The 15,758-nt window shown below is 39.8% G+C and overlaps 1 protein-coding gene across 1 annotated transcript in view; it reads right to left on the bottom strand.

The window, feature by feature from the left end:
- The window catches only part of TIMM22 (translocase of inner mitochondrial membrane 22 homolog (yeast)), a 20,013-nt gene extending 4,743 nt beyond the window's left edge, over positions 1–15,270 (bottom strand). The window contains exons 1-3 of the mRNA XM_009882752.1: positions 15,102–15,270; positions 14,087–14,217; positions 7,829–8,006 (exon numbers count right to left, since the gene is read on the bottom strand). Coding sequence (XP_009881054.1) covers positions 7,829–8,006; positions 14,087–14,217; positions 15,102–15,270 — 478 coding nt within the window. The remainder of the gene's footprint in view (positions 1–7,828; positions 8,007–14,086; positions 14,218–15,101) is intronic.
- Positions 15,271–15,758: the final 488 nt, after the last annotated feature.

Below are 15,758 nucleotides of genomic sequence, written 5' to 3'. Positions count from 1 at the left end.
GGGCGGCTGGAGCCCGCGGCAGCCCGCGGTTTGCCCCAACAGCCTTCAAGTGTCGTCTGAGGTGAGAGCTGAAGAGTCTGGTGTCACCTCGGCGTATGAGCTCCTAGCCTGGGCTGAGGAAAGGTATCTCTGCTTTTCCATGTTTTCCACAGGCTAGGTGAAAATGCTACAGTCTTAGGCTGTCTCCTGTAGCCTTTTGGAGTAAACCCTGGCTGCCTCTGGCGTAAAGCGGCAATTTTGCTGCAGGACCTGTGTGTTTCAAAAGGGCTTAGAGAATAACTAAAATCTGTCTTTCCATCACAAAACACAAACTTAGCTCGTGTCAAATCACATAGATACCTTGGCTCTTGGATGTTTGTTCTGTACAGTAGTGAGGTGAGAAATGTTGCTTTCATGCTTTTTAACCTTGGTAAACAAGGTGCTGTGAACACTAAAATTCTTCTATGGGTTTTGCTTGTGGTTGCATTTTGCCTAACCTGCTTTACTTTCTTGTTCTTGTGGATTAGAACCGGTTTTCTGTTCAGCTTGGCACAAGTAAAGATAGGTATGCCTTAAAAATAGCTTTCTTGATTATTTTTTTTTAATATTTTTCTATTTCAATTTTAAAAGTTGTCCCTAGGTTTTTAAACCCCTGAGAAATAGCTGTGATGTTTTCAATAGGATGCTTCGAAGTAGTGTATTTAATTCATTGAAAATTATTTAAAAGATTTAATAATAACTTTTTTAAAATGCATTAAGTATGAAATCTTCCTGATACCCTGAAATGCAACTCTTTGGAGATCCCGAAGTAATCTATTTTCTTTCTTTATTTTTTCCTTTGCTCTTTTTCTTGCTTATGTCTTAGTTTAGGACTGGATATGTAACTTCAAATAACAATTTAAATTCATCGGTGTACTCCTTCGAATATTTCATTATATGAAGTTCGTTTTCAACAACTTTCCTCTTAAATTCCACTGCCCTCTACTGGCTGGCCCAGGAGGGTCTACCTGCCCAGTGCTCTTTCCTCTCCAGTCTTTTTTAAATCCTTTTCTTGTTTGTTTATTTTTATTTTTTTTAAGGTCAGAAACTGTTGAAAATGTGCTGTGAAAATCTACTAAAAAGGTATCTTTATAAGGTAGGGAAGGTTGCTGGCAGGATGATCTCCCTAAGGAGCCCTGAACTTTAGATTTCAATCTTCTCCTTGATCCAAAATAACCTAGTTGGGTTGATCTTGAAGTCACACTGCAAAGCCTATTTTTCAAAGGCATAAAGGGAAAAATGATATGTTAGATTTGGAATCTGAGCACTGAGAGTTTACATGTATAGCTGGAATATTGTTTTGACTTCCTTTTCTCTGTTCCTGGGATTTGGAAAAAATGCTGTGTTTCTATTTGTAAAAATAATATTTTTGTAAATATAACCACATTAAATATTTATATTTTATATAAATATTTATTTATAAATATTTATATATAAATTATATGTTATATTCCTCCCTCTTACATTTTTAAATAGTTTTCTCCCTTTCCCATCCATGCTGTTCTGTGTTCTACATACCAGTAAATACATGTGCTTGAGTATTTGAATAATCTCTTCTGCCTGACCAGACTTTTCACGTGAGTGAAATCAGATGGAGGATTAAGACTTCCAGCAAGAATCTGAGAGTTCAACACATCTTTGATAAATAAATTGTTCAAATGAAACTTCCAGCTGTTTCTTTTTTATAAACCTATGAACCTTCATTATCACAGATGTGTGTAGCCAATGCATTTGATCCTCTTCCTTCACCAGGCTCTTATCTGAATGCTGTGCCTGAAATTACACTTTCATCTCAGAGCTGTTAAGTCCAGTATAAGAGCTTAGGTTATTTTTAACCTTCCCTAGTCCCAGATGAAACATTTTCTTTTTGTGTGAGAGTGCCTCTTTCCTGTGTGATGACAGCATTAGGTGCAGATGATCATGAGTTTTTCTACAGCCTACAATGGACACAAAGCTTCAATGTGCTCAGCGTCTGTTTCAGCAGAGGGCAGCACATGGGGATATTAAATAATTGCATTTCACTTGACCTTTACAGTGACGCAGTGTTTCCCACACTTTGGTGTTTCCCAGACAGGATAAACCTTGGAAATATTGGGGTTTTGTCTGAAATTCTGGTTTGGCATATGGCTCTTAGTTGTAGAGCTCCCAGGTTTTGAATAGGCTTTGACTGTCATTTTTGGCATTGCTGGTTTAAAAAAAAAAAAGTTTCAACTTTATTGTGTAAAACTGCCAGTTCCATAGTCTTTTCTGCAGTTATCTAATTGGGCAAGGAGTGGCTGAAGGTGGAAGTCAACAGTTAGATTTAATCTATTCTTCTTCACTCATGCCTACATGTGTGTACCTTTTTCCCTTACCAGAACTGTGATGATCCAGGGGAGTGAGAGGAAGAGGGGATAAATTAGTGGATATTTTTATGAAAAACCAAAAAGCTTTCAGTCACACCAGAAGCAGAAGGAAGTATGGCTGCTTTGCAGTTGGTCACACTGCTGACCTTGCCTCTTGTGTAGCAGAGAGATTTCCAGTGGCTACAAAAAGAAGTATGCTGGGGCCTGCTAGGCTCTGATTCTGGCAGCACCACGTAATGTTTCCATTCTATAGTCTTCTCATCTATATATATTAAGGCTGATGCTTTCCTACTTCTCATCCAGGTTGTGAATGTAGCTATTTTGTTGTTGTTTAAAAGATTTTACGTTTGAAGGGCATTGGAGAAGTAAAGTGCTTTGTGAATTATACCTAAATTCAGCAAAGGAAAGTTGCTTTAAGTTCTGTGCTTCCCTTGGCTTTATATGAGTTTAACCAATTTATTTGTTTGAGAGTGCAGGTTTGTTGTTTTTTTTTTCTTCTAAGGTAGCAAGGCTTTCCGTGCTGGAGAATACTGTCACGACCACAGCAAACAGCTGAAGTACCGAAAAAAGGTTGGGCTGTAGCTAGATGGCAGGTATATGGAAGTTAAAGCTGAAAAGGCATCCTGGCTCGCTGATACTTTTTAAATTTTTTTTTTTCTTTAGGTCAATGTAAGATAGACTGCAGAGACATTTCAATAAAATCTCCTTTTAGGATCAGCAGACTTGTTCCTTGTGACTGTGTTCTGTAACTCAGAGAGAAGGAGCAGGATGTGGGTTTTCAAGATGACCGTATGATCCTGTCTGCTCTCTTTAACGTTTTGTATCTCAAAGTGCACGTCCTTTTTGAAAGTAAGGTGGTTTCTTTGTGTTTGTCTCGCTTCAGTAAGTTATTCCTTCCCCTCTTCACCATTTCCCTAATATTTGTTTTCACCTATGAAAATCGAAATGCGCTTGGTGTTGTAACTCATGGTCTAAAAAAAGATCTGTGTAAAGTTTCAGACATCATCATCTCCCAGGGATTTTAGCTGTTGCTATAGAAGCCTAAATTCTCTTTTGAGAGACCTTTCCAATATAAAGAAGTTGATACTGGAGGAAAGTTGTCATGGAAATATACAGCAAAGAGAAAGGAAATCTCCATTTTTTGACTGTTACATAGGCTTCGCTAACTTGGTGAAGTGGTTTCATACCTAGAGATCCAATTCTGCAGTTTCTCTTCGTTACATTCCAGTGGACTGGAACACTACAGACTAGCACCTAAAGAAATAAATTATTTAACATTTATATAACCAAAGATACATCTTCAACTCAGTGAGCTTCATGTTTACCCAGATTCAAGTTTCCTCACTGCATAATAACATCTAAAAAGCAGTATGACACTTCCTTAGGCTACCCAACCCTTCAGATGGGGAGGCAAGGTCCCTCTTGAGCTGGGTTTGTGGCTGTGTTGTAGGAATGGGGCTCATCAGATCCCTGGTGTCAGGCCATTGGGGTGGGCACACAGAGGAAGGTAATCTGCAGCCACCACTGATGTTTCTCTGTTGGAAGGAGCCCCTTCCAGGTGACGTTGGTTGGCCAGGGAATTTCCAGCGGCCTGGTTCTAATGTGGGATGAGCTGTAGCTAGCACAGCTTTTTATTATGCTTCTGGCAATGACCACTCTGAAAGGATTTATAGAGCTACCGCTATTGAAATGAGGCTTTCAGAACCAAATTTTAAATGACTAAAAATAGTTTATTCTGCAAGCTTCAGTGCCATTTCAGATTTGAACAGGGGTCCTTTGTGTCTAGCTAAATGGTGGTATAAGCAGATCTCTCTTCATAAGTTTTGTGTCCACTTATACCATCGCTAAGCCTGGTTAGTTCCCTGGTTTCAAGCTTTTTGTGTCTTTCTTACTAAAGCCTTCTGATATCTAATAGATGTGATTATGAGTGAGCTGCCTTTAAATATCTATTACCAGTGTCACCATGGTAACTGCTGTAAGAGTTTCTTGCTGGTAGAAGGTTTCCAGCTCCCTGAGATACAACAGGGCAAAATGCTTAGGCTGTTGTTTTCACAGTTTGAATGAGCTCACATGCAATAGCAAAGAGGAAAAAATAACACATTTCTTATTTTTAATAACAGTGGATGTGGAATAACAGTGGAAAGGGGTAAGACTGATTCTGGAGTCTGTCCTCAGATCAGAGGCTAGAGGACAGTTATGCAGGCAGGGACAGACCAAGCCTTCCCTGGAGAGCACGCCTTCACCAGCAAGCTCCTGCTGGAAGAGGAAAATGTCACTCTCCTTGACTGAGCCAACACTTGGCCTTTCTTTTGATACTGTCAACAAGTGAACTAATTAATTCTAATGAAGAATGCAAAATCGTGATATTCCACTAGCCATAGGAACACGCAGCGTTGCTGAGTGATTCACTGTCAAATGGGGGGGGGGAAAGAGCTGGCTGGTGTGTTCTGTTCTTGTTTCTCTGTATTCCCAAACTGTTACTTTTTTGCTCTATGCCTTCAGCTGCTGTGTACCAGGCTAGAGGTGTTGGGCAGTATCCAGAGTGACTTTCCTGCTGTCCTGGATTTCCTTATCTTGCCCTTTCCTTCTCTCACACCTTCTTTCTTTCCCAAGTTCTTGTTGCTTGACCAATCAATCCCCTTTTGCTCTGTAATAACAGCTGTTTCTATAGGCTTCTCCATGTGACAGGTTCACTAATGTCCCTCGTGCTAACTCTGTCACCTCAGGAGGTTGTTTTGCTTTTATTTATTTATTTATGGTAAACAGGTCACAAACTCCATTGGATACTTCTTCCTTTTCATGCAATCTGTTCTCTTGCTTCATTACCCTCCTGGTTTAGTATCTTCTGGAGATTTTAAATTATCACTTTCTTTTATAGAAACTTGGAAAGCTGAGCACCTATTTCTGCCACTCTCCCACTTCATTAGCTGTGCCTGCTGCTTTTGGCATTTAGGCCTTCTACCTGTCGGTAAGGGAGGCTTCCGTTTGTGCAACTGGCTGTTTGGTGTAGCTGTTCTGTACAAGAAAATGGGAGGCTGAGCTTATGGACCTTGAGGAGAGTTCAATTTGCATTCCCTTTCCTTGTTTGTGTGTGGGGACAACCGACATGATGGAGCCAGAGCGAGTGGTACTGTGCACCTCTGTGATGGAAAGAGTTCCACCTCTCTGGAGGATGAATTCATACTGATGAAGTGCTGATATTTGTCCTTACCTGTCTCACAGACAACATGATCCACATACTAAGATCTTTTTTGCTGAGCTTAAAAATGCTCATAATTTATTTCAGTTATAATGTTTATTTTATGCCAAATTTGGACTGGGGGTTTAAAATTTGGAGTAATTATGATTACTAACCAAGAAATCCAAGGAAATAATTTTCATAAGAAATCTTGAAAGCAGAACCTGGATCTCAGAAGGGAATTTGCTTGCATTGTACCACTGCATGTTTCTTAATAGTTATTCTGTACCACTGCGGTTAATACTGGGAGGATATCAGTGTTTGGGTACTTCAGATTTCAGCTGCATGGTTAAATTTCTCAAGTATGCTAAATTGTTTGAAAAATTTAAGCAGCCGCAAACATATTCATTCATACAAGCTGTCTGGAAGCAAGGAATTGCTGAACTTTAATTTAGATTCTCCCTTTTTTCTGGATTTGGTTATGTCATCAAAGCCAAACTTTTATGCTCTGATTCTGGGTGCCTATGTATGACAATATGCATGCCTCTTGCAAACCTGCTGTCTTATTGTATGGGAGCTAAAAATCAATGGGCACTGTAGATCCTTAGTAGCTTGTGATATTTTGTCAGCGATTTAGGGGCCTTCATCTCCCTACCTGTAAAGTAGATGAGTTATTAAGCTACTGCAATGATTAGCTGATTCTGTTCAAGTAATCTGTAAAAGATACAGAGAGTAAGAACAAGACAAACTCTAAGACATTGCTATATGGGGAATCAAACTTACCAATAGCTTTTTTTTTTTTCTCTGAAACCCTGATCTACATTAGAGGGCTTGTTCATCTCCTGGGACTTGAACTCCTTGTGCTTCATCAGCTTTCTCTGTTAATTTGTCCTAGTTTTTATTGCTACTGGGCTCCCTGTGATGCACTCGGTGCATCTAGGCATAACCCGCAGTTCTGTTTCCATTCAGGGTTTGTCAGCAGTTCCAGCGCAAGTCCCTTTGAAACAAAGCTGACAACTCAGGTCTTCTTTTTGCATCACCCTGAAAAAGTTCAAAGCAGTGGAGCATTCCTCCACTGTCCCGTTGGTTTTTTTTTTTAATTCTAAGTCAGCCTCCAGCACATATCTTCTGCAGTCCTTAATTTTCCTGCATACCTCTCCGTTGTCAGTGATCAGCAAAAATTTAATGCAATTATTTTCTGTTCAAGACTCCTTAGCGTTTCTAATGGATACCTGTTGTAATTTCTTTCCCGTTAGGTGATAAAATGCAAGTTTTTCCAGGATGTGATCCCTCTTGGACAATAAGCAAAGGGAACAAGTAGGGTTGCACAGTATTTTGCTTGTGTAGGTAGTAAAACTTGCTGTGCTACTTGAATATGGTAATTCTCTATGAACTATTAATAAATGCCACATTATAACCTATATATCAGAAAACCAGCAGTGAGGAATAATAAAGAATGAAGATACTCCCTTTCCTTGAAGTCTTTCATTTAGTCATTGAAACAGAAAAATTCAGTTAATTAAAAAAGAACACTGAAAGTCTTATTTTCCCCTTTCAGGGAAGAGCACTGAGTATTGCCTTTTTAACATATTAAGTTTTATCTGTATTTTGAGTAGAAGGATGACTGCAGTAAAGCTATCCTTGGTTTGTTGCTGGTCTCTGCCTGTGAAAGTGCAGACATTTAAAATTGCAGAGAAAAATAAACTTTGGATAAATGTGTGCAAAAGTGAGCAGAGGCTTTTATTTTAAATATATGAAATACAATGAATAGTCCTTCACCACATAGATTTCCTTCCTCATTTTGCCTTTTTCTGTGGGTTGGCTTTTTTGGGAGGTAGATAGATGGCTGTTAACTCTTCAGTGTTCTACTTGGAAATGCCAGAAATGCTGAAAATTGCTGGCGCCTTACAGACTCTTACTTTTGAAACAGGCAATTTCCTAATTCTATTTTTGACTTACTTTGTGGCTGTTCCCTTGGAAATTTTAAAGTTGTTGTCTGGTCTTCTCAAATTTTGGCAATAGGCACCAGGGGAAGCTGTTTTTCATCTCCTGTAGCACTCCATGTTCCATAAAACATATCTGCCTTTATTCCAAATTTAATGATTCTAGTCTCTTCCAGCAACAAGTATTTTCTCTAGTTGCAGGTCAAAGCTGGTAGCCATGCCACAGGCTGAGCCCCTCAAGTATATGAGTGGGAGTGTGAAGCTGTATAATAGCCTCCTAAGAACAGAGGGGAAAAAAACCGAAAAAATCCGAGTTCCCAAGTCAGAACACACAGCTTTCTTGCGCTGGCGGAGCCTTTTTGGCAACAGTTGCAGGAGATCACTTTCTATATCCACCCATTTGATCAGCATCATCTTTTTAACTGAACAGCAGTTGTTTTTGTCAAAATGAAAAGTGGTGCCCCATGATTCATTCTGCAAATGTCCACTAGCTGCTTGAACTTCCTGACATCTGTAGTGGAACTGAGAAAATAAAGAAGTTTGTATCAGTTATGTACAAAAAGGAAGAAGGCGTGTAGTAAGTGCTGTCCCAAAGCCATGGCCTGACTCCACTAATACTGTCTGATGCAGACTTTCCTTTGTAATTACTTTTGGTTTTATAACTCCAGACAGTAATCTTCCAAGCTTTATAACTGAATTAGAGACTTGCTTTAAAAAGACATTGTTATTGACATAATAGCCTTGTTTATGGAATTTCTCTCCTTTGTAATTAAGATTGTTGCATGCACAAAAGCATTTAAATAGAGCATAAATATCTGCAAGTGCAAAGATATTTTAAATCTTGTTTCTTGCATGAGTTTTTTTTCCACATTCTTTCAGTGCATTTGCTTCTCAAGCTATGCCACCAGAGGTTCTGCCCTTTGTCTATTCCATTAAGTTATGTCTCATCTATACTCATTCTTATAAAATTGCACAAGAAATGCAGGTTGCAACATAAAGCTTTTGAATTCTTCAAATACAGTATTTTAAAGGTGTATTGATTAGTGGGATTTGGCCTCATTCTCTCATACCTTGTTGCGGAGTCGTGGGAGCTAGTGGATTGAGCAGCATGCAAGCAATATGCTCACTGTTATTTTGTCTGTCAACCTGGCAGATTCTTTAAAAAAGTTTATAGCACTTATTGAAATTGTTTTCTCAGCTGGGCTGTGTGAAAGTAATTATGGTGAAGGCCCTGGACAAGCCACAGGCTTTCTAGATGAGCCTGGACGACTCATTTTAGCTGTCTGTTTCTGGGCTCTTTGTTCATTAAACAGGCAATTTTTCAATTCAGAAGGTTTTGTGCTGCTTAATTCTTTGGTCTAAGTAAAGAGATCAGATAATTATAGCAATAAGTGCTACAAGAAAACCTCTAAATAAACAAATTTACTGTCTGGTCTTGTTGGGTTTGGGGAGATTGTATGCCGCTATTCCAGTCTGTCTACCAAAGCTGAAGCATGTAAATGCTGTGACTGTCTCTGTGTCCAAGCATTTTCAATTTTAGATTTTGGTCAAGTTATATTTATCAAAGCTAAAAATATCTTTGCGAATGAAACATAGTAGCTCATCTCCTCTCTCCACTCTCTTCACTTCAGTTCTTTATTTCTCTTGGCTGAAGGACAGGGAAACCTCTAGAGCTGACAATGCTGCTCTCCCACTGAGCCTGTACGAACTTACCAGAAATGGCAAAGAGACAGGGTGCTGCAGTCCAAAAAGTGTGTTTGTTTCCTTCAGACAAAGCTTTTCAGGTAGGTGTACACAACTGATGTCCCTCCCTTTTATGAGTTCAGGGTCCAGGGACGTGCAGTTGTTTGCTTCCGAGTCAGTATTTTTCAGCTGTATCTATTCAGTTTTGAAGGTAGTCCATAATCAAAGCCGAGAGAGTGATTTAGTCTCCCTCCACTGGATACCTAAGTGACCTTGCTGCCTATGCGTGTATTGCTGAATGCAGTGTCACTTCCTCAGGGAGGAGAAACACAGTTCATGTAGATCACAATATCTACAAGAAGGTTAGGCAGTACTTTGTCATACATACTTCTTATCTGAGCTGTGAATAATCTCAAAACCTCTAAATGTTAGATGTGTAAAAATACGGAATGGATAAGTTCTTCTACTTGTGATCACACAGCCTGTACTCAGGTACTGAAGAAACCGGCAAAGTAGGCTGGTTACAAGGATTGGTACTGCGGGTGTCCGTGAACTTGGAATAGCACCTGGCATGATTGGTTGAATGTTTAGGGACATATAACTAATAATATGTGCTTGAGACCTGCCAAACATAGACCATTTTCACATGCTAAAGAGGTCATGATGTGGTCTTTGTCTTGCTCAGGTCTTTTAAGATCAGAAGCCAAGAGTTCCTCACTCTTAAGAATATCATGAGAAATTCTGATCCCAGATCCATAACCTTCAGAAGGGACTCAGTTGACTCAATCTGTGTCTTAAGGTTTCTTTACTCTGCAATAACAGGTGCTAGCACTGAACTGAAAACATAAATTTACTCTTGGCATAACATTAGCTTCCTTTAAGCCCCTTTGGCACCTAGAGGAAGGAGTTCCAGAGCAGGGTTGAAGTTGAACTCTGAAGAGTTCAAGAGGAAGAGTTGCAGTAAGGTTGAATTATTCAGATGCAGCAACTCTTCTTAGGCTCATATTGTAAATCTTCCCTGTCTCTCTATTATGAGACAACTCCTGTAGCATCAACATTGCTTATATACTAGGCCCACGCTGCTGGGAAAGGATCCCTCTCTGCAGTTCAGGAGAGAATTCCTCATCTGTAGTCACAGTCTGAATGCCTCAGGTCAGAGATGTCAGAGAGAGAACAACTCCCTCTCTGGACAGAGTCGAACAAAAAGCCCAATTCTAAACACCTCAGATCTCTGCATTTGAAATTTAGATTAGATCTCTCTTTGCATCCCCTCTGTTTCCTCCAACTTGATACTATCTTTGCTTGCTTTAACTCTGTTAAGACCTCTGGTCCTTTTCTTCCTGTTTTCAGAAGCTAAATTCTCTTCAGAAAGCTTAAGAAAGGGGAACATTCTTGAGCATTGCTCACTCTTGTCCCTTATTTGCTCTCTTCTAAATAAAGAACAGATTGACGCTTCTTGGATAGCTTAAGATAACTCACTCAGGACTGTTTCTACTTACTTCTTGTATGAAAGCCTCTGTCTTAGTGTATCTTCCCTCCATGCATGCACATGCTTTTCCACTTTTTTGAAGCAATGATGGAGGCAAGGGAGATGTTGTAAGGTGTCCCGGGTGTGATTGCTGGCACTCTGGGGGAGAGATTATTAGCATGAAATATAAAAACTTCTGAAAGCTGCTTCTGTAGTTTCTTCTGAAAAATGCCTTCTTTCTATGGCCGCCTCCTTGCCCTTACAGCATTGTATATACTGCATGTTTTTACTTGATTGGATCATGCAGACTAGTCTGGGTTTCATGCTCTCTGCCTGGTGTCCAGTGCTGCTGTTGGGGATTACAGGATACTGAAGGAAACTCTTCATCTGCTTTATGGATTGAAGCATCTCAGTGTTTTGGAGGTGAGATAAAAATGGCTTTCTTGCATAAATCCTCCTTGCTTTGATGAAAATATAATATTTCTAATTCCCCTGAGTAAGCAAGTGTGCATATGCGTGTGCGTGTGTGTGCTGAATGCCAAAGCGCTGGTGAAGCCAGCTTGCTTCCGTATGTGAATCATTTCTCAAGCAGCTCTCTGTGTCTCGCTGCAATGTGGTTTTCCTCTCGGGGAAGCACTCAAGCCCTGAATTTTCAGTCTGGCTTACACATGCTGTCAGAAGCTAGTGGGAGACGGTTTTCTTGTTAGTGCTGAAAAGAGGACAAGCTTTTACTGTAAGTACTTTAATATCTTTTATTTTTTAAGATGGGAACTGTACTATCTCTAGAGGGGTTCTAGGATCAGTAATGTATTCTTAGAGTGAATGTACCTGCTTTGCTCAACAACACTTTTTTCATAGTATCTCACTCTAAAACTAAATTACACGAAACAAAAAAAGGTACAGTGCAAACAATTCTGTATTAGCTGCAAATGGGCTGGGGGTGGTCTAAAAGCCATTACAACAACAAAAAAAATCCCACCATGTGAGTCTGTGCAAGCTGGCTTCGGTATTTTTCTTCTGCTCAGCTAGATAGTTTTAGTGACAGAAGGGTTGAAGCTGTTTCTGCGCCTGGTTCTGCTTTCTTCTCTGGCAATTTAAGGTTGTGCTCCAACAGCTAAATGAAGCAGGAGCACGAGCAGACTTTCAGCTGCTACTGTGTGTTCACACAGTCCAGTCAGGAAAGGGCAGAAAGGAACAAGCTGCTAAGCAAGTAGGTTTGGCAGCTAGCGTCTCTGCAGGGGATCAGCGAAAGCATCGGGGAGCACACCAGACGGCTACCCTCTTACAACACTACAGCAAAGAGCTGTTCATATTCTCAGCAGGACGCTTTAATTATAGCAGTTTAACAGTTGTCCTTAAAATTGTACTGTGTACTGAAGCTTGATCATAATAACAATAGTAATAATAATAGCATTTATATAGCATGTAATATGGCGAAGTTGAAGAGATGTTAATTAAGTCCTGTATGTGTAGCAGTAAAAGATTACTGGTAGAACTGGTTTGAAAACAGGGATTCTCTACCCCTTTCTCTTGTACGCAGTCTAAGTTCTTCTAGATGTCCCTTACTACTGTCTCACCTCCAAAGGGACTGTTTTGCATGTTCCTCTTCTACCCTCTCTAAATTATAAAGTGTTCCCTGCCCATGTAACCTCAGCAGGAGAGAGAATATTTGATTTTTGCTGAAATATGGTGTTCTTTTGTCTGTACAACTTGACAGGTAACTAACACAAGAGTACCTCATCCTAACACACACATGTGTATGTACTAGCCCTTCCCTTTCTAGTTCAGTTCTAAATCAATATAATTTCATTATGTAGCCCTCCAAGGTGGGTCTTTCAGTCCATCAGTGGTCTCCTAAGTAACAGTTGTAAACAGTTGATACTGTTGCCGAAATCTTGTTCCTGTTTGGTATGAGTGTTTTTAAAATGCAGAAGTCTTCTAGTTTCTCTTGCAGTTTTGGAGTTATGTCCTTGTCTTTGCAAAGAACTCTTTCTGTTAGAGTTCACACTGTCACTCAAATGTTTAGAAGTTCCCAGTTTATTAACTTCAAGGGGTCTATTCTGTACTTTCATGGAGACTAAATATTTCCTTAAGGGATAGATTCCAGATCTCAATTATTTCTCTGCATTGTGATGGATGGAAAATGGGAGTCAGGGAAACATCCCAGCATGTGGCAATCTGTGGGGCTGCTCACTTGTGCGCTGTGTGACAGATGTTGATTTATCTCATCTTTACTTTTTTTTTTTCCTGTGGGGTTCCTCTCCAAGGCACATGAATAAGCGTATCTTCATGAATATGCTATTTACTGAACAATTATGATCCCATTTTTATAAATGGAAAAACTAAGGCATAGAAAGATTATATGGCTGAGGCAATACCATAAATCTGTGCTGGAGCTGAGGATAGAATTGGGTGGAATTGCAAGCCAGGGCATTGACTGCGATATCGCCCCTTGTGCTTTGAGGGGACAGGGAGCCTGGCAGTCTGTGTGCCGTGTACCAGTCAGGGTTACCATGTAGCCACATGCTGTGCATCTGTCTGTCATTCCAAAAAACATGATCGTGCCTTCTTTCTTATAGATGTATCTACCCTCTATGCTACAGAAAAATGTAGTGACAGGTAATTATTAGGCAAACCGCTTGTAATTATTCTTAATTTCTTTAGCAATTATATAGCTCTTGCTCTATCTAAAATGAAACCTTCTTTTCTTCCTTCTTGCGGGTTGGCAAAACATGAAGTGTTAACCATATGTGTCACTTGCTTTTTGCTGTATTCACTGGGACAGTAATTCAAAGAACCTGGATTAATGAGCAGTAGCTACCTTGAAATGGTTCTAACATTTTGTTCTCAACCTGCAATATACTGAACATAAATTAAACCCATCTATTCAGGGCAGAGTCATATTGGGGAAAGCCCAGAGTGACCTAATTCTTTGCGATTATAACATGGTTGTAACTGCAAAAATGAAGTTTGGAATCAATGCATCATTTTTGCCCTTCCTGAATCTCTCCTTTGGCTTGTGTCTCCACAGGGCGGATGTTAGATATACTTTCCCTGCTTGCTGTACATTGAAGCAATGAGGGAACTACAACTTATAAAAATGCATTCTCCAAATTCTGTAGTGTGGAATCACTTCCTAGATGTAGTTTTGATGTGACTTGATAAAACTTGGAATTTATTGTATAACCTCTATGTATGCATTCTGCCACTATGTGCTTTCATGTACACTCTCCCAGTATGAGAATATGCTGCCCCTGCCTGTCTGCCTTCCTGCAAATGCATGTTGCCACCCTACTGTTCTGACAGTTTGGGGTTGTTTTGTTTTTTTTTTTTCTTGCATGCATCCACCAGTAATATGATGAACATGATTCAGAATTGCCACATTTAAGTCTACATCTCTGCTCTGGAGTTAGTGAAAGATCATAGCAGTCTTTTGTCCTTTCAACCTTACCAAGACAACACCTCTACTTAAACCAGAGAAGCATGGTGGACTTCTACTGATAGCCAGCAGACAGTTGTGCTTCATGGCTTCTTCGGTTATCCCACCATCCAGCTGGTAGTTGCCACTATCCTTCTGGAGAGCTAACGAACAGAAAATTACAGATAAGTTGGAATTTTTGTTTCCTTATCCCCATCTGCTTTGTAAGACCAGAGGTCATAGGGAGGTGTAGCATAGTTTCTTTTCTGAGATGTGTTATGATGACTGGTTAGGTAATCAGTGTGAAGGATGAGGAGATTGAATATCCATGTGCAAACAGCATAATTTAAATTACAGGAGGAGCATGCTCCCAGACACTTCGTTTGACAGCCTAGGCTTGTTTTTTTTTGTTTTTTTTTTTAAGCATCAGCCACTGGGCTGGATGACAGTTCTGGGGATTTTACCTTAGAGAAGTAGCAAAGATACTGTATTTTCCTCTCTTATAATTAGCCGGTAATATGGAAAAAGGACAAGAGAAATGCAGCTAAATAAATCTTTTGTCCATATGCACACACAAGGACTCTTAACTTTTGCATTTTTTTAATGGGATTTAACAGAATAAAAGATTGACAAATCCAAAACGCCAGGGAGAATTACTGTGGAGGAGGGTGGGCAGTAGGTTTTGCACTGCTCTTGCCTGTTTATGCCTGGAAAAGTAATCAGTGACCCTACTGGTTACTGTGGGAAGAGGATTTTCTTTTGAGCCATGTTGAGACATGGAGTTTTGCAGTTGCTGACCTGGACTCTGGAAGTCTTGTTGGGATGGTTTCAGAGGCTGAGTTGATGGCCAGAAACCTGTGTTTTGCAGCTAGCTGGAACTGGCTTCACCTAGGCTGTTTCTGATGTAATTTACACATCCTTGTAACCTTTCGGTATATTTATATACTAGTTAATATATATCTGTTTTAGAGCATTATGGAAAACACACTAAGGAAATAAGCAAGAAACACCTTCAGCAACACAAATGTGAGATTGTCTCTTACTTTACCTCTGGTTACAGTGGTAACTTTGTCTTTGTGCATTCCAAGGGAGTTTCCATTGTCTGTGTGGTTCCATCCCCTACTATGAAGGGAAAGGAACTGGCCCTGCAGTAGTTGCTTATACTGTAGACGAAGGGAGCCATATATCCTGTAAAGAAAATCCTCGTCTGATGCCATATTGAAAGTGCTCTTCTGAGGTGGTTTTGGTGTGTTGTTTTTTTTTTGAGTCCCATAGAAAAGCAATTAAAAGAAACCAAAGTCCAAAGGAGTAATTTTGATATGAGGATACAATCTGCAGTCAGCCTTAGCACAATGGAGATTTTGAAGATGTGACTCAAGCTATAGGATAGCCACTGATCATTAAATTCTGTGACTAGTAGTTTGTTTTGTATTTTCCTGGTGATTAATTGGGTGAGCTTGGGCACGTGTGTGTCTAACTTTTGTGTATCTGTTTTATAGCTAAAATTTATCAACATTTTTAACTCGTTGCAAAAGGACCTGGATTCTGTAACTGCCTAGCTGTATTTTTATAGTACATTTTTCCACTCTTGAAAGTTTAAAAAAAAAAAAAAGCTGCCTTTGCTTGAGGTATGCATAAAACCAGCAGAATTTGCCCTGCTGTAGCATGCAGTCTGGATGTGAAAATTTCCAAGTGATGTCCTGTC

The sequence above is a fragment of the Charadrius vociferus genome, unplaced genomic scaffold (genome assembly GCF_000708025.1).
Source record: "Charadrius vociferus isolate BGI_N301 unplaced genomic scaffold, ASM70802v2 scaffold793, whole genome shotgun sequence".
NCBI lineage: Eukaryota > Metazoa > Chordata > Aves > Charadriiformes > Charadriidae > Charadrius > Charadrius vociferus.
Note: the sequence above shows the minus strand (reverse complement) of the source record. Positions and strands in the feature narration are given on the sequence as shown.